This window comes from Mangifera indica, chromosome 5 (assembly GCF_011075055.1).
Source record: "Mangifera indica cultivar Alphonso chromosome 5, CATAS_Mindica_2.1, whole genome shotgun sequence".
Taxonomy (NCBI): domain Eukaryota; kingdom Viridiplantae; phylum Streptophyta; class Magnoliopsida; order Sapindales; family Anacardiaceae; genus Mangifera; species Mangifera indica.
In genome coordinates this window covers 19,503,141-19,521,750 of record NC_058141.1, presented here as the reverse complement: position 1 = coordinate 19,521,750, position 18,610 = coordinate 19,503,141, and the positions used below count along the sequence as shown (strand labels likewise).

The 18,610-nt window shown below is 33.8% G+C and overlaps 1 protein-coding gene, 1 long non-coding RNA gene, 2 other non-coding genes and 1 pseudogene across 5 annotated transcripts; all 5 read right to left on the bottom strand.

Annotated features, from left to right (window-relative positions):
* Positions 1-59: 59 nt before the first annotated feature.
* On the bottom strand, positions 60-3,960 carry LOC123217750. Of its 2 annotated transcripts, none has more exons than XM_044638876.1 (4): positions 3,822-3,960; positions 777-872; positions 562-657; positions 60-480 (listed from the first exon to the last, which is right to left on the bottom strand). In XM_044638876.1, the coding sequence occupies exons 1-4, from the start codon at positions 3,939-3,941 to the stop codon at positions 424-426; spliced, it is 369 nt and encodes a 122-aa protein (XP_044494811.1). In that variant the 5' UTR covers positions 3,942-3,960; the 3' UTR covers positions 60-423. The 2 variants fall into 2 exon arrangements, with proteins under 2 accessions (XP_044494811.1, XP_044494810.1); XM_044638875.1 differs by lacking the exon at positions 3,822-3,960 and adding an exon at positions 1,172-1,436.
* A 1,989-nt stretch (positions 3,961-5,949) lies between these two features.
* Positions 5,950-7,756, bottom strand: LOC123216656. Its single transcript, XR_006502265.1, has 3 exons — positions 7,422-7,756; positions 7,206-7,304; positions 5,950-6,713 (listed from the first exon to the last, which is right to left on the bottom strand). It is a non-coding gene; the product is annotated as an uncharacterized LOC123216656 (long non-coding RNA).
* A 386-nt stretch (positions 7,757-8,142) lies between these two features.
* On the bottom strand, positions 8,143-18,509 carry LOC123216655 (annotated as a pseudogene).
* LOC123217816 lies at positions 17,741-17,833 on the bottom strand. Its single transcript, XR_006502552.1, has one exon. It is a non-coding gene; the product is annotated as a small nucleolar RNA R64/Z200 family (small nucleolar RNA).
* Positions 18,096-18,175, bottom strand: LOC123217814. Its single transcript, XR_006502550.1, has one exon. It is a non-coding gene; the product is annotated as a small nucleolar RNA Z199 (small nucleolar RNA).
* Positions 18,510-18,610: the final 101 nt, after the last annotated feature.

The window sequence follows — 18,610 nt, the reverse complement described above, 5'->3', positions numbered from 1 at the left end:
AAAAATTGATAGCGCTGCCGAAAATTATTGATTTTCGTTGGGTTTAAACTCAATTTGACTACAGTAAATCTTTCTGATGGTTATCTCATAAATACTGTGCATAACCCAAATCTTTCGCAAACTTCACAGTTTATAACAAACACAAATAAAGAATGGGTGAAAGCAGCAGCAGCAGCAGCAGAAGGTGACTGTAGATAGATCCCTAGAGAAATAGATGAGTCAAATGAAGGTAAAGATGAGGAATTGCAGAACAATGGAAAGTTACTTAAGAAGAACAACAAAAAATGGCAAACTTGAGCTTGGGGCTTTCCTTCAATACAATTTCACAAACTCAAGCCAATCCTATTATCTATTTAAGTCATATTTCAGCCAGCTCATGTTTAAACTTGGCTCTATCCAGGCTTGAGCAATGCCATGGGGTGGTCAACGCCGTTCAGGTTCAGGTGCAGGAGCAGGTCGTGGATACAGGGCATTGATTGCCTGAAAGATAGAAAAATACAGTGTGAGTTTTGTGGGAATTCCTTAACAGAAATAGGTGGATAAATAGAAAATAACATGTACCATAACATATGCTTCTGAGTATCCACATTGATGTGCCTCATGTCCAATATTTCTGCATCGATTACAGAAAACTAAAGGCTGTATTGGTCGAGGGGCCTATAACAATACATATATATATGAAAAACGATAAAAAACAATCAGGTTTTCAGGATATATAAGAGACATGAGATGAAACAAATCGCAAAATGTAATTGTTTAAAGAGATAGAAACTCACCGGGGCAGGTTGATTTGCTTCACGTTCATATGCCACATACCTTAGCATATCCTCCCTTGAGTGAAACGTTTCATTTGTTGCTACTTTTATGAAGCGCTACAAGTCAAATTGCAAAAATTTTTCAGTTTCATTAAGTTTTAAATGGACTGCGTAAAAATCCCAATTACACATAGCAGTTTATACAAGTAAGAACTTGACTAATAGTTCATCAATCCACAAAATGCTTAAAAATATCTAAAATGAAAGGAACATTATTAAAACACTGAAAATTTTTAATGCATCATCCAATTCACAGAACACGAATAACAGTATTCAGGAACTACACAAGCCCTGAAAAAAAAAAAATATTCATAAAATTTCATTTTGAAATTGCTTTTGCTTTCCTGCCCCCTAACCTGTGGATCGCGGCTACCTGGCATCAGGAGTACCAGCACCACCACCAAGGATAGAAGGAATTTTAGTAGCATGTTTGAAAGACCTAGTAGGTTAAAGGATGGAAACCAAAGAGATTCCATTTGAAGCTCTTCTATTTTGTAAGTTTTAAGCATGAATTAGGGCATAAGTATAAATTTGATACAATAAAACCGAGAAATCAATGCAAATGTTAGCTAAATACCGTCACAATCATGCTAAGGTATTAAAATAAATCAGATTAGTTGGACATTCAAAATAGTACTAAGATGAAAGATTTCATTAACCAAGTTGGTTTGTAATTTAGATTATTTTCCAAATCTCCAGATACCCATTGATGATCTGTACTTAAGACTAATAGAATTTCATTTCTATCTCCTGATTTATGTGTATCCATCATGAATCAACAAGACTAGCTGAACTATCAATCACATATCTGCTAGGAAAGCAAAATTTTTGAATGTAAAGATTAATTGGATACATTCTAAAAATGTTTTAAAGATTATGCGACCTTTTTGTGGTATTTTATAGCAATGAGACAGACTCGAAAGTTTTCATAGCGGTTCTTAATGATTTAAAACCAAAAAAAAAAATAATGACACTTGTTTCCAAAGTTGGAAAATTAATATAAAAAAGACAAAGTGACAAGGAATTTTAAGAGTTTTAAGTGGAACTAAACTCGATAATTTTTATAGCGGTTCTTAATGATTTAAAACAAAAAAAAATGTTGACACTTTTGTCTAAAATCGGAAAATTAACATTAAAAGAATATGATGACAAGAAATTTCAAGTGCTTAAAATAAAACTAAACTCAACAGTTTTTATAGTAGTTCTTAATGATTTGAAAAAAAAAAATGTCAAACTAAAGAGTATGACAACATTTTTTTTTGAAGTTGAAAAATGAAAACATAAGGACAAAGTGATAAGAAATTTTAAGTGTTCTAAGTAAAATTAGAATCGATAGTTTTTATAACTGTTTTTAATTATTCGAAGGAAAAAATAACACATGCTTCCATGTCAAAGACCTTGGCAACAAAAGTTTTTGAAGTTGAAAATTAATAAAAATGATAGGGTTGCAGTAAATTTAAATGTTTAGATTTGATAGTTTTTATAGTGATACTTAATAATTCAAAGAAAAAAATGATAACACAAATTGTCAAATTAGGGAGTACAACAACACTTGTTTTTGAAGTTAAAAATTAATAACAAAATTTCAAGTGTTTTAAATAGAACTAAACTCGATAATTTTCATAGCGGTTCTTAATAATTAGAAGCAAAAAAAAAAAAAAAACCATGTTGCCATCTCATAGAGCAAGGCGAGGACATGGTGAATATAAATTTTTGGCATTTTAAGTAAAATAAAACTCAATAGTTTTCGTAACAGCTTTTAATAATTTGAAGAAAAAACTATGTTTCTATGTTAAAGAGCATGACAATACTTGTTTTTGAAGTTGAAAATTTTTTAAAGAAATTCAAATGTTTCAAGTGAAACTGGATTCCATAATAGTTCTTAATGATTTAAAGTAAAAATGTAACACATGTTGTCATATTGAAGAGCATGACAACAAGTGTCTCTGAAATTGGAAAACGAAAATAAAATGGACAAGGTGACTCGTATCCCTCTATTACAAGTATTTTTAGTGAAGTAGATTCAAAAGTTTTCATAAATGCTTCTACTGATTTGAAATTTATTAAATGTTGTTCAACATGACAACTTAGGTTTTTGAAATTTGAATATGAACAGAAAAGAACAAGGTGACACACTTATCTACAAAGATCTCAAGTGTTTGTTGAGAATTAGACTCAATAGTTTTCATAAAACTTCTTAATGATTTAAAAAAAAAAAACGAATGAAAAAAAAATCTGAAAGAAAAAAGAAAGAGTTGTGGATACTATCATACTTTAACATGACAACATCTGTACTTTAAAAGTTTATATAATATAAGGAATTAGGAAGTCCATGAAGACGGTGTTGTGGAGTTCCCTTCAGACTATATTCCAGAAGGATGGATTATTATCAACGAAGACAAAGTGGAGGCAGAGTATTTCTTATCTGTATTTGTTCAGAAAGCCATTTGTTATCAGAATAAAGATGCAGTGCCAAAAATTGGGAAATTACATAATGTGCTCCAAATCAGTCTAACAAAAATTTTACCAACACAATATCCTCAAACAAGATCCTGATGTCATGTCAACAAACTATGATCTGACCAACTGAGCAATAAGATACACAGAAACCTTGACACAAAGAGCACAACTACACAGTCAGCAGCAGCAAGTAAAATTGATAACCGCAGTTCCTTGGATGGTACTCAACTAAATGTGAGGCTAAAAGGAGAAACAAGATTTCCCGCAAGGGCTAACATCAAACCAGATTAAAGCAGTGCTTTGTATGAAATACTACAATATAGATCAGATCACAAGTAGTTAAATAGAAAAGCACCACAGTGAAACTATTAGCAGAGTGAATTAAAACCCACAACACATGATCAACACACTGTATGAATGAATACATATAACATCAGTTCACAAAGCACAAATAAAAGAATCATTAGTCATCAATAAAAGCAAAGTTGTAAAACATTAACGACAGGAAATTGAAAGAGCACTGAGCGGAGCTGAGTGTGAAATCACCTCCTCAATGCCGTCTTCATTGATCTCATTGATAATTATCCATCCCTCCGGAACATAGTCCGGAGGAAAGTTAAGGCGACGAGCATTTCCTCTACCACGTCTGTTTGGGCGACCAGGCATTGTTACAAGAAGTGAAGTTGTGAAGGTGTATGATAGTGAAGTTGTGTTAAGAAGGGTGGCTTAAAAAGGGAGTGAATTGAAAGTGAAACCATTCATGAAGAACCACGTGTAAGCATAGTTTCAGAATTGGCAAAACGCGGAAGAATACAAAAAAAGATTAACAAGAAATTGATTCCTATTAATTTTCAGTTACGTTTTGTTGTCTAGTTCTTGATTAGCTACAAAATGAGACAAATAACAGTAAAGAAGCTGAGTTGCGTTACCAAAAATGGATGAGGTCACAGATTTTCATCAGATTCTGGTTTTGGGTTAGGTGGCTTTGAGTCTTCTTGGCAAGCTTGTAGCGCTGACATGCAGGACTATCACACAGTGTCACTTGGCAGACTAGAAAAACCAGCCGTTACATGTCAGGATTTCAAAACCAAGGCCAACAACTGAAGCAAACGCCGTCGTTTTGCTCCTCTAGATTCCTGCGCCTGTAATCTGCGTATATGGCAACTCTTGTCACCCTGTTCCAAGCCAACAACTGTACTTTAAAAGTCCTTAATTTAATTACCATATCATTAAATTAATTTATTTAATATTCATAAGAAATTATTAATGGCTAATTCATTCATAATAATATATAAGGTAATTTAATTTATATATGGGAAAAAAGCTTTTATGGTAATTCTAACAAATTGCCATATTTCATTATACATTTTTATTGTCTTTCATTAAGAGTGATTTAGTCTTAAATGTATTTCCCAGTATAAACATGTCCAGCAAATCTGAATATGAAATCTAGAGGATATCAAATATCTATTTTCTTGGCTTTCATTAAGCCCAGATTTTGTATATAAATATATGAATATCAAATAATTTATTAAATGTTTTCTTAACATATACTTGTTCAATGAACATCAAAATAATTAGACAAATTAATCTATAAATACTGTTGCTGAATGATTTATCTCGTGTCCGTTTTCATGTTCTTGTTCTTTTAATCATATAGAAAAATATGTATTGAATTATTTTTTAGATGTCATTCTGCACTTGTAAGTGACACTTTTTGTTTATATTTATGTCTTACCCTGCTCGACATGACTCAGAAATGGCCAATCACCAATTTCAACCATCAGGCTATACGAGAACGCATCATTCTTGATGATTGTTCGTTGGGCAATCTCTCAGGCTCATGTCTATCTCTGATATCACTGTTACAATCCGGTTTGGATCTTGTATCTAGTGTAAAATTTATATATGGCTTTGGACTCTTCGGTGTTCACTCAAGGCTAACAAATAGTTAGTACACAGCCATCCAACGTGGGCGTTTATTGGGGCTGTAAAATATTGCAATGACAATATCACTATTGGCATTATATGATTGTAACTGAGAGACATACTTATGCTCATACTTTTCGATTTAAAATCCAAGTCACGCACCTTGCATTTGGGATCTTAGCAAATATATACTTTATATTGCTATTCCTATGCTTCAATTACTACTTTTCTGTCTACTGCGAAACAGTATTATTACTGATCATCAAATATATAACAATTAAGAGGTCAATCGTGAATATTTATACAGAAACTGCAAACAACTTAGACTTACAATTTAAGTACCCTTCCCTCTGGTTTCTGTTTTGGCCAGAGACAAAGCAATAGAAAAGAGAGAATCACCCTAGAAAAAAGTAACCGTGAAAGATAGATTAATTAAGGTTAGTATTTCGCCGGGAAATCCTAGCCATTAATCTACGAAATCCAGTCTTAAAAATAATTTTTTAAAGACTGATTTTTGTATGTTGATTGGGTTAAATCCTGGGTTTTACTGGTTTAATCGTTCGAACAATCTGATCTAATCAAGTTTAACTCTAAAAAAGATTTTTCAAGTAAACCGGAATCGTTATCATAATTGACTGATTAAATCCATCTCTTATCATAATTGTAGTTCTTGAATGTTGTTATTCCTGTTCAGTGAATTGGATGATGCATTACTGAATAAGTAAAATTTCAGTAACAATGCTCCTGTTAGTCAAGTTCTTACTTGTATAAACTGCTATGTGCAATTTGCACATTTACATACCATATAAGAAACCAGACACTTCAGAATCATTTAGCTACAAACTGATGAAACTGGAATGTTTTTGCAATGCGACTTGTAGCATTACATCAATACAGCCATTACATCAATACGGCAACAAATGAAATATTTTACTCAAGGGAGGATATGTTGCGCTATGTGGCATATGAACGTCGGGCCAATCGAACTGCCCCGGCTGGTTTTCAACTCCTTAAACAATTACTTTTTTTTCCATTTGTATCACCTCAGCTCTCCTATACATCTTGAAAAGCTGGTTGTCTTTTTTTATCATTCTTCATATGTATCACTACAAGCCCTCCGACCAACACAACCATTAGTTCATTGTACTCGTTGTAGGAGCATTGGACAACAGAAACATTAGTGTGGATTCTCTGAAAAATATGTTAAGGTTCGCATCATTTTCCATTCATCCACCCGTTTCTGTCAAGAATTCCCACAACTCACATTGTATTATTCTAACTTTCAGGCAATCAATGCACTGTATCCAATAACTGCACAAACACCTTCTCCTGCACCTGCACTTTCTTATGGGGGAGGAGAGCCTGGACAGGCACAGAGGGCTACATAGCAGTGCAGCCGTTGTGGTTGATTTGAGTATGACGCCCACAATCGCCATGGACTTTTGATGCCCGTGTAGTTTTAGTACATGATGGAGCATTGCCTCTATTATGCTTATCTCAGGTCCTCAACTGCAAAAGTGAGTGAATTAGAACATATTACTCCAATTGTATAATATGTATATCACAAGTAACTTCAAGAGTAATTAATCTCAATACAATAAATTTTATATGTACATGAAAAATCTATATATCTTGTCATCATAAGATTGAATTTGATTTGAATCAAAATCGAACAAAACTCCATTTAAGGCTAACTTGTATATTTAAAAGAATCAATCAAAGACTAGTTTGGGCTCAACAAGATGAGATTTGAACTCTAATTGAACATAATTTGATTTTGGACTTGATCTAAACCAATTTTAGTTTAAATCTTCAAATTGGTTTGAGCTTTGGCTTGTACTATACAAACGAACCTAGTACTTAACTTAAACTTGTTCCATCATAGCTCAAACTTGAGCTTCAATAGTTATGATGGATTCATCCCTTATCGTGATTGTGAACATGATTATAAAAACCATATTAGACTATTAAATTAAAAACCATGTTTACAATTATACTTACAATTATGACAGATGACAATTAGAATCCACTCTGATGTGCCTGGTGTCCAATTTTCCTACAACGAGTACAATAAACTAACGACTGTATTGGTCGGAGGGCCTGTAACAATATATATACGAAGAGTGACAAAAAGGATAAGCAAGTTTTCAAGATACATAAGAGAGTTGAGGGGATACAAATGACAAAATGTAATCGTTTAAGGAGTTTAAAACTAACCGGGACAGGTTGATTGGCCCAACGTTCGTATGTCACGTAGCCCAACATATCTTCCCTTGAGTGCAATGTTTCATTTGTTGCCACATTGATGTAACAATACAAGTCAAATTGCAAAAAACTTTTCAATTTCATTAGTTTGTAGTTAAATGATTAAATGTGTTTATACAAGTAAGAACTTTGCTTAACAGTTCATCAAATCACCTCTAAAAAGAAAGGAACATTATTAAAGCACTGAAAATTTCACTCATTCACTGATGCATCATCCAATCCAAAGAACAAGAATAACAGTATTCAGAAACAACTGCTTTCGCTTTCCTCCCCTCTTACCTGTGGATGGCGGCTACATGGTACTAGGACTATCTGCACCACCAGCAGTAGAAGGGATTTCAAATGTTATTTATTTTAAATTTTATATATGGTAACTTGTTTTATATTTGGAAAGAAATAACCTTCTATGGTAATTTCAACAAACTGCCATATTTCATTATAAATCTTTTATTGTCTTTCATGAAGGGAGATTTGGTCTTAAATGTTTTTCCCAGTATAAACATATTCTGCAAATCTGAATATAAATATAGAGGATATCAAATCAAATATTTATTTTCTTGCCTTTCATGATGAGGCCCAGATCTTGTATTGAATGTTTTTCCAATATAAATAAATGAATTTCAAATATTTTATTAAATGTTTTCTAAATAGAAATTGTTCAATGAACATCATATGTCCTAGTTCATGTTTTTTTTCTTTGAATCTTATTGAAAAATATGTATATATCATTCTCCACTTGTAAGTGATAAGGGTTTTGAGTTAAGTACTAGGCTTGTTTGCATAGATTCATAGTTGGTCATATTGATTTGAAAAGAAAAAAACCCACATGCGGGCTTTATGCTCAAATCAACCACAACGGCTGCACTAGTATCTAGCCCTCTATGCCTGTCCAGGATCTCCTCCCCCATAGGCAGGTGCAGCTGCAAGTGCAAGTACAATTGCAGGCGAAGGTGCAAGGGCTGGTGCTGGTGCTGGTGCTGGTGCTGGTGCTGGTGTTGGTGTTGGTGTTGGTGCCGGTGCCGGTAGTGGTAGTGGTAGTGGATACAACGCATTGATTGCCTGAAAGTTGGAATAACACAATGTGAGTTGTGGGAATCCCTAACAGAAACGAGTGAACAAATAGAAAATGATAATAAACTAATGGTCGTATTGGCAAGAGGGCTAGTAACTATACAAATGAAGAATGACAAAAAATGACCAGGTTTTCAATATGCAAAAGAGAACTGAGGTGAAACAAATGACAAAATGTAATTGTTAAGAAGTCAAGAACTAACCGGGCCAGGTCGATTGGGCTGGCGTTCAGATGCCACATATTGCAACATATCCTCCCTTGTGTAAAATGTTTCATTTGTTGCCACCTTGATGTAACGCTACAAGTCACATCGCAAAACTTTTCAGTTTCATCAGTTGTAGCTAAGTGATTCTGAAGTGTCTGGTTTCTTATACGGAATATGTAGATGTGCCAATTATATGTAGCAATTTATTCAAGAACTTGACCAACAGTTCATCAATTCACACCATGCTTAAATATATCTAAAAGGTAAGGAACACTGTTAAAGTACTAAAAATTTTCCTCATTCAGTAATGCATCATCCAATTCACAGAAAAGGAATAACAGTATTCAGGAAGTACACAAGCCATGGTTATAAAACTAGTATATATTTACTGAAGAGAATTTCATTTCAAAACTGCGTTTGCCTTCCTCCCCCCTTACCTGTGGATCACGGCTACCTGACAGGAGTACCAGCACCACCAATGGTAGAAGGAATTTTAGTAGCATGTTTGAAAGACTTAGTTGGTTAGAGGACAGAAACCAAAGAAGATTCAGTTAAGGATGAGTTAGGACAAAAAGTACAAATGTGATCCAATAAAACTGAGGAATCAATAGAAATGTTAGCTAAATACAATCACAATCATGCTAAGGAATTAAAATAAATCAGATTAGTTGGACATTCAAAATAGTAATAAGAAGAAAGATTTCATTAACCAAGTTGGTTTGTAATTTAGATTATCTTCTAAATCTCCAGACTTATACTAGCTAATAATACCCATTGATGATCTGAACTTAATACTAATACAATTTCATTTCTATCTCCTGATTTAGGTGTCTCTGTCATGAATCAATAATGGTAGCTGAACTATCAATCAAATATCTGATTGGAAAGAAAACATTTTGAATTTAAAGATTGGCTTGGATACATTCTAAAAATGGTTTAGATACATGATTTGACAAATTTTTTAGATCACCTGGAAGCAGTATTAAATGTATATATATATTTTTTTTGAAGTATGTATTACTAAAACCAAAAGAAGATAACTTAAACTCTTGTTATACTATCTACACAACAACAAGATAGAAAACAAAATAGCAAGCTATACAAAAATTCATATCACCATACAAGCCTAGATATCATCCTATACAGCAAGACCTCCCAACCAACTCACGCAAAATATCATCATTGGGAAAAACGTTACCATAAATATATTTCAAATTAGTACTTTAGTAAGTTATAACGGCTCGGAAAAAGTTACAAAAAAAAGAAGAGTTTTTGTGTGACACTTTTTAGCATTTTTTAACAATGAATTAAATTCGATAGTTTTGATAGCGGCTCTTAATAATTTGAAACAAAAATAATATGTTGACAATAGTTTCCAAAGTTGGAAAATTAACATAAAAAGGATAGGGTGAGAACAAATGTTGGCACTTGTTTTTAAAGTTGGAAAATTAACATAAAAAGGATAGGATGATAGAAAATTTCAAATGTTTTAAGTAAAACCAAACTCAATAGTTTTCGTAGTGGTTCTTAATGATTTGAAATAAAAAAATAAATGCTGTCGAATTAAAGAGCATGACAACATTTGCTTTTGAAATTGGAAAATAAAAACATAAGAAGGACAAGGTGACAGGAAATTTTAAATGTTTTAAGTGAAATTAGACTCGATAATTTCCATAGCGGTTTTTGATTATTTGAATCAAAAAAAATAATACATGCTTTCATGTCAAAAAGCATGGCAACAATTGTTTGTAAAGATAGAAAATTAATAAAATGGGTAAGTTGACTGGAAATTTCAAATGTTTTAAGTGAAACTAGATTTAAAAATTTTCATAGTGGTATTTAAAGCAAATAATAATAATAACACAAGTTGTCATGGCAAAAAGTATGATAACACTTGAATCTGAAGTTAAAAATTAAAAATAAAATTTAGAGTATTTTATGTGCATCTAGACTCATTAGTTCTCATAATGGTTCTTAATGGTTTGAATATAAAAAAAGAACAAATGTAGCCATGTCAAATAGCAGGACAACACTTGTTTCAGAAATTGGAAAATTAATAAATGGACATGGCGAAAACAAATTTCTAGCGTTTTAAGTGAAACTAAACTTGATAATTTTCATAGCGATTCTTAATGATTTGAAGCAAAAAAAAAAAAGTTGTCATGTCAAAGAGCATTACAACACTTATTTGAAGCAAAAAAGCAACACATGCTGCAATATAGAAAAGCATGACAACATGTGTTTTTGAAATTGGAAAATGAACATAAAATGCACAAGGTGACTTGCATCCCTCTCTAACAAAGTCTTTTTAGTGAATTAAACTCCAAAGTTTTCATAGTTGTTCCTAATTATTTGAAATTTATAAAAAACAAAAACGCAGGCTGATGTTGTTCAACATGGCAACCCATGTTTTTGAAATTTGAACATGAACAGAAAAGAAAAAGTGACACACTCATCTACAGAGGTCTTATGTGTTTTTTGAGAATTACACTCAATAATTTGTATAGCAGTTCTTAATGATCTGTTAAAAAAGAAAAGTAGAAGAAGAAAGAAAAAAGAAAGAGTAATTTTCAGCAAGGCAACATGTGTACTTTAAAAGTTTAAATCAGATAAAGGATAGGAATAATGAAGCCAATGAAGACGATGTTGTGGAGTTTCCTTCAAACTATGTTCCAAATAAGCATGCATCAGTCAAACAACTTTCTCAGTTGGATGCTCCAGCTTTAAATTGTCTAGCTACAAAGAATGAGCCAGTTTAAACATAGTGGAAACTTTTTGAAACCTTAAGACAAAGTAGGAAAGATATTTTACTCTATTGGGAAATCATGATTTCCGTTGCTTAGAAACTAGATTTATTAGAGGCAGAGTATTTCTTATCAGTATTCATTAAGAAAGCCAATTGTTATCAGTACAAAGGTGCAGTGCCAAAAATTGACAAATTACATAATATGCTCCTAATCAGTCTAACAAAAATTTTACCAACTCAACATCCTCAAACAAGATCCTGATGTCATGCCAACAAACTGACTGACCAACTGAGCAATAAGATATACAGAAAACTTGACACAAAGAGCATGACTACTACATCAGCAGCAGCCAGTAAAACTGATAAACGCAGTTCCTTGTATAGTACTCAACTAAATGTCAGGCTAAAAGAGAAACAAGATTTCCCACAAGGGCTATCATCAAACCAGATTAAAGCAGTGCTTTATATGATAATACTACAATATAGATCACATCACAAGTAGTTAAATAGAAAAGCACCATAGTGAAACTATTAGCAAAGTTAATTAAAGCCCACAACACAAGATCAACCCACTGTACGAATGAACACAAATAACATCAGTTCACAAAGCATAAACAAAAGAATCATCAGTCAACAATAAAAGCAAAGTTGTAAAACATTAACATCAGGAAATTGAAAGATTATGGAGCAGAGCTGAGTGTAAAATTACCTCCTCTACACCATCTTCGTTGATCTCATTGATTATGATCCATCCTTCAGGAACATAATCTGGAGGAAAGTCAAGGTGATGAGCATTTCCGCGACCTCTTCTGTTTGGGCGACCAGCCATTGTTACAAGAAGTGGAGTTGTGAAGGTGTATGATAGTGGAGTTGTGTTAAAAAGGGTGGCTTATAAAGAGTGTGAATTGAAAGTGAAACCATTCATGTGTAAGCACAGTTTCAGAATTGGCAAAACGCAGAAGAATACAAAAAAGATTAACAAGAAATTGATTCCTATTAATTTTCGGTTACGTTTTGTTGTCTAGTTCTTGAGTAGCTACAAAATGAGACAAATAACAGTAAAGAAGCTGAGTTGTGCTACCAAAAATGGTTGAGGTCACAGATTTCATCAGATTCTGGTTTTGGGTTCGGTGGCTTTGAGTGTTCTTGGCAAGCAGGTGGCGCTGACATGCAGGGGCTATCACACAGTGTCACGTGGCAGACTTGAAAAACCAGCCATTGCATTTCAGGATTTCAAAACCATGATCAAGAGCAAGACCAACAACTGAAGCAAACGCCGTTGTTTTGCTTCTCTAGATTCCCGCACCATGTACTCTGCGTATATGGCAACTCTTGTCACCCTGTTCCAAGCCAAAAACTGTACTTTAAATGTCATTTATTTAATTACTATAACATTAAATTAAATTATTTAACATTCACAAGACATTATTAATGGATAATTCATAATAGAATAAAAGGTAATTTCATTTAAAATTGGGAAAAAAGCTTGTATGGTAATTCTAACAAATTGCCATATTTCATTTTACATCTTTTATTGTCTTTCTTGAAGACAGATTTAATCTTAAATGTATTTCCTAGCAAAAACATGTTCAGCAAATCTGAATATGAAATTGAGAGTATATCAAATTTCTATTTTCTTGGCTTTCATGAAGCCCAGATTTTGTATATAAATATATAAATATCAAATATTTTATTAAATGTTTTCTTAACATATACTTGTTCAATGAACATCAAAATATTTAGACGAATCAATCTATAAATATTATTACTGAATGATTTCTCATGTATCGATTTCCATGTTTCTGTTTTTTTAATCTTATAGAAAAATGTGTTGAATTAACTTTTATATATCATATTGCACTTGTAAGTGATATTTTTTGTCCATATTAATATCTTACCCTGTTCATGTCATGACTCATAAATGACCTATCACCAATTTTGATCGTCAGTTATACAATAATGCATCATTCTTGATGTCTAAGTGTTGGGCAATCCCTTAAGCCCATGTCTTTCTCTAACATTGATGTTGCAATCTAGTTGGATCTCGTATCTAATGCAGAATTTATATAGTTTTGGACTCTTCATATTAACCCAAAGCTAACAAATTGTTAGTGCACAACCATCCAAAGTGGATGTCTATTGGGGCTGTGAAACACTATAATGATGACATCACCATCCACACCGTATGTTTGTAACTAAGAGACATGATAATGACTCTCATATTAAATGACATGAACATTAGAAGAACTATATCCCAATAGTTAGTTATTGAGATTGAAAAAACAAAAGCTATTTATATTTATGCTCATACTTTTTTATTTGAGATCTAAGTCACGTACCTTGCACTTGAAATCGTATCAATTGTACACTTTATGTTGCTATTCATATGTTTCATTTACTTCTTTTCTGCCTACTGCAAATTAAAGCGAAACAATATTGTTATCAGTCATCAAATATACAACAATTAAGAGGTCAACCGTGAATACTTATACGGAAATTACAATCAACTTGGCCTTACAATTGAAGTAACCTTCCCTCTCTGCTTTTTGTTTTGGCCAGAAGGAAACCATGAAAGCATCAACTTGGTGCATCCCCAGCCACAAGGACGTGTTGTTCACCTAGAAACCCCAATTTCAGTTAAAAAGGACAAAGAAATCCATGTGTCTTTCACGCTTTCTTGGCCCCGAGACTGATCATAATTCAACAAAACGTAGGGCATTTGTCAATACAGAAGCATATCTAAAAATCAATTTAATAAGCCTCATGTATGCATAGGAATTACCAACCCAAGTTCCTTACATTGCTCTTCATCTGGTTGCAAGCTTGCTGGTATTGCACCAAATGCTCGTCTCATTGCCTCAAACCCAGAAGTCAGATAATGTACATATGCTGAAGCATCCTCCATGCTTCTCCTCAAATTTGATGATGTGGATGCAAAATCCTTTAAAGGAATTTTTGACAGTTTCTTCACAAAAGCCCGGTCCAACTCAGAAACCGTTCTGTAGCAGCCTCCCATGATAGTTCATGCCTCTGTACTTCAGACAGTTGGGAGGACTTTTCTGTGAGTGCCTTGAGCATGGCTTCAACAAATCCATTGCCATCATCGTAAGTTCAGCAATTTGGGAACTGCTCGAAGAAGTCACTTGAGGGGTGATTAGCACAAACAACAATTTTGCCCACGGTCAATACCTCAGCTGTGGTTGTGCAATCCACATCTGCTGTACTTGGATTAAGGAAGACTTTATACATAACTGGAGGTGGCAGGAAAAAAAAAAAAGAATAAATGGGAATTAATATGAATTTCAGTTTCAAACTATTCAAAAAACTGAGAAGGAAATAACAGAACTATAGGGAAGGGGCCAAGTGGGTGATCCATGATTTGCTTAGCAATCACTGTTGCCTTTTATTTATTTATTTATTTTTTGTAGTTAGACATATGTTAGGAAGCTTACTCAGGAAGTACAGGGTCAGCATGATCATGACTACTATAAAGTCTAACTACTAGTTTTAAGTTGTTAGCAGCTTCTTGAACCTCACTGGAGTCCTCCACAGTGCCATATAAATCCACTTGAAGCCCAGCTAGTTCCTTTTGGTGGTCACAAAGAGGTTCAAGCAGTTCCTTCTAGCCTTTACTCCACACCATCTTCCCAATGTAATAAGCACCCGTAGTGAAGGCCTGGTTCCCACTTTGTTGTTGTTGTTGTTGTTGTTGTTCTATCTTTCTCTTGCCAATCTCAAGGAATTTCGGGTTGACTCCATGAACATTGCAGATGATGGAATTTGGATAGTCCTGTGCGGCAGCAGATAACCTAATGACCTGCAATTAAGATTCCACAATGTTTTGAGAAAGCAACTTTTAAAAGAATACAACAACATATGAGAATAAGAAAATGGTTTACTTCTCAGTGCAAAGGATGTGGAGCACCAATGGAGTGTTTAACTACATGGAAATCATAAAAGTTATACCTTGTGGCAATAGATACAGTACAGACAACCCAAGTATTTACTTGTTTAAGAAAAAAATGCTTTCAGTTGTCCATTCTCCTCTAGCTTCACATATTCCAGGCAATTGGTGTGTATAATTTCCATAACAAAGTAGAATTTAGTTTTCCATCTCTTCCCATGATGAAACCAAGTAAGATGCTCAGGCTTCTCAAGAACAGCAATATCTGCCTCCTTATCAGGGATAATTTCAGAAATGTCTCCAGCAGCAAGAATGCTCCTCTTATCTACAGCAAACTGCAACCACACAGGAAGTCACCAATGACTATCGAGCTCCTAAATTGCTCCGAAATGCTGTTTTAAAGCAACAGATGCTAACACTATAAAGCGAAAGATGGCCTAAACGCATGGACAATGAAATTGCCTCAAAAATCATGGAATTTCATCGCTACAAATACACAATCATTAAAGTTACAATGAAGTCAAACATAAACACAGAAACAATAAATATATCTTTGTCAGAGCTAGTACAAGAAAATTACAGGTATGATTACCTTTCCGGGATAAAAACGTACAATAAAAGAAGAAGTGAACCTGATCCTTTCCTCAAGCCGCTGACGAACACAACTTTTCTGCTCTTGAGGTGAACTAAACATGATGTTGCCAGGATATACTAGTTTTTGATGTTTCAAAGATAACCAAGGAATCACAGTGACTTTTCTTTCTCCATCTTTAGCAGGATACGCAGCACAAAACAGAGGGTTAACAGCCATCCCAGTCATCCGTGGAAGAGTTGCATGGTAAAAATCGCAAAATGCCGTTTTCTATCCATTCAATCTAACAACATCTAAAGAAATTGTTGCACGAAGTCGCACTTAATTTGAGAATTAAGAAAATTCCAGAAGCAGAGAAAGGTTACAGAATAGGAGAGGGAAGCTTAACATGAGTTTTGCGCCAAAACTGAACATTTTCATTATGCTTTTATTATTTAAGACACCACAATCCACTAATGGAACGACATCGTATCAGCTAACAATTGCAATTAACAAGTAAGACAACGACACCGTATCATCTAATTACGTACAATTGAAAAGCACCAAGTAATGAAATATAATTGTAAAACGACACTGTCCTTATGCCCAGCTAACTTTTTCATTTACTTCATATTTCCATTTTCCCTCCATCACCCCATAAGTGCCTCTAAATTGTTCAGTCCGCAACAGAAATTTTTCTCAAAAGGAAGAAAACAACAACTTTATAGATAAGTTTAAACCTAGGGTTTCGTACAAGCAAATGATTCCAAGTGACACAAGGCATAATAACATGATTTGAATTGAAATTGTTAAAATTCGTAATTCTTCATCAGAACCTCGTCTTGCAGCCAATCACCGGCGATGAACAAACCCCTTTTTCAATCCTGAGATGGGTGCAAAATGAAGAGTTAGGTGTATTTTAATTTTTTAATTGTTAGAAAAGATTTAATATTTTCCATGGTAGTATAGAATTCAATTGAATAAATGACATCTTTCTCAATAAGTTAAAGGAGCAAGGTGATACATAGCATTGCCTGCTTAGGATTTGGCTTCACTTTCTGTATGATAGAATAATCTCTCTCTGAGGGCAAGACTAACTACTATTATTCTTCTTGATGTGCCTTCTAAGTAGATGATTATTAGCAATTTACATTTTACCGTTGCTACAGACAACGGGTTCCCCCTTCCAAACTCCAGCGGAGAGCAGAGAGAATGTAACTCCTGCAAAAACTTATGAAGTCAATAAATCAGTGTAGGCATGAAATGTGTATATAACCATTTGTTTATAAGTGTCAAAAGTCTTTTATTGTTTTGATTATGGAGAACAACGCAAATATCTTCCCATAATGTTCCAAAAACACTATCCTTTTCAACGTCTCTGTCTTCAAAATCCTATTTCATAGTCACTGTCTCTCGACTCAGTGTTTCTTTCTTCTAAAATTTGTTGTACCAAATTGAGTTCCTCGTTAAAAGGTCCCAAAGTCCCAAGATTCCCCTGAAGGTAGCTGAGACACAGAATTCCCTTTGGTAATTGAAAGATGTGTGGCGTAGTACCTTTATAAACACTTTCATTTGAGTCATCTTTGGAAATTTTTACTCTACAGATAAATTTTTTTTTTTTCCAATCCCAACTGAAAAGGACTTCAAATATACCAGCTTGGCCACTGGAACCGGAATACTATTGCTATGATTCAATGAGATTGTGTAAGGAAAAAACAAAATTCTCAATCAGCTTACATTTTAGGTTTTGATTAAAATTTCTCAGATTGAAGGAAATTGCTCAGAAACATGAATATGCTTTCTCATAGACTTCAAAGTCTCTGAAGTCTGACATGTGAATTTATTCATATATCATCACAGCAGTATATCTAAATCAAGAATACAAAATCCACATTAAAATTTCCAATTAAATATGAAAAATTGCAGATGAAAATGGATGAATCGGGAGAATCAGACAGTGGTAAAGGGTTATCGGTCACGGATGAATCAGAAACACGGACCAAATAAATTTATCATCATATCTCCCGTTATAATCATCAATCTTTTCTGCGAAAGAACATCAAATAATCAAAATATAAAAGTGTGGAAATAGAAACAGTTTTGGAATATCGTGCGGGAGAGGAAATGAAATAATCAGAGACTTAAATACAAGTAATCACGATTGTAATCGATCATTTTGTTGCAGTTTTGTTCCTCATCACATTATATTACTTCGCTCCCGTATCGTCAAAACAAGTTACCGACAAAAGAAGAAATATATCTGTCAGAAAATTAATTTACCGGCGAATAATAACAAGTGAAAGAACATTAATTTACGTACGACCGATGAGACAATTAAATCACCTACAAAAACCCTAATTTCTCCGATAATCTACGAGCAAGAATGCAAAGGCAGGCCTACAACAAGAAAGAGAATTAGAACCGAAAACCTAATCTAGAGAAATAGATTAATTAGGTTTAGGATTTCGCCGGGAAACCCTACCCCTTAGTTAAGGGAATCCTGACTTTCTTTGCAAAACCACGAAAAGAGAACAAAAGAAGAACTAACAAGATTGCTTTTGCCCCTGTGCTGGAGTGACCTTTATATCGAGACCACTACAATGGTGAGAAACCCTAATCGAGGCGGCTGTGCTGAGCTGTCAT

What these genes read in the sequence shown, in the direction of transcription:
- LOC123217750 (XM_044638875.1), bottom strand. Translation starts at nt 1,324, where the DNA reads ATGCTTAAAACTTACAAAATAGAAGAGCTTCAAATGGAATCTCTTTGG. An exon ending in CAGGTAGCCGCGATCCACAG is followed by an intron (nt 873 to 1,171) that starts GTTAGGGGGCAG and finishes TTTGACTTGTAG; the next exon opens with CGCTTCATAAAAGTAGCAAC. An exon ending in AAGCAAATCAACCTGCCCCG is followed by an intron (nt 658 to 776) that starts GTGAGTTTCTAT and finishes GTATTGTTATAG; the next exon opens with GCCCCTCGACCAATACAGCC.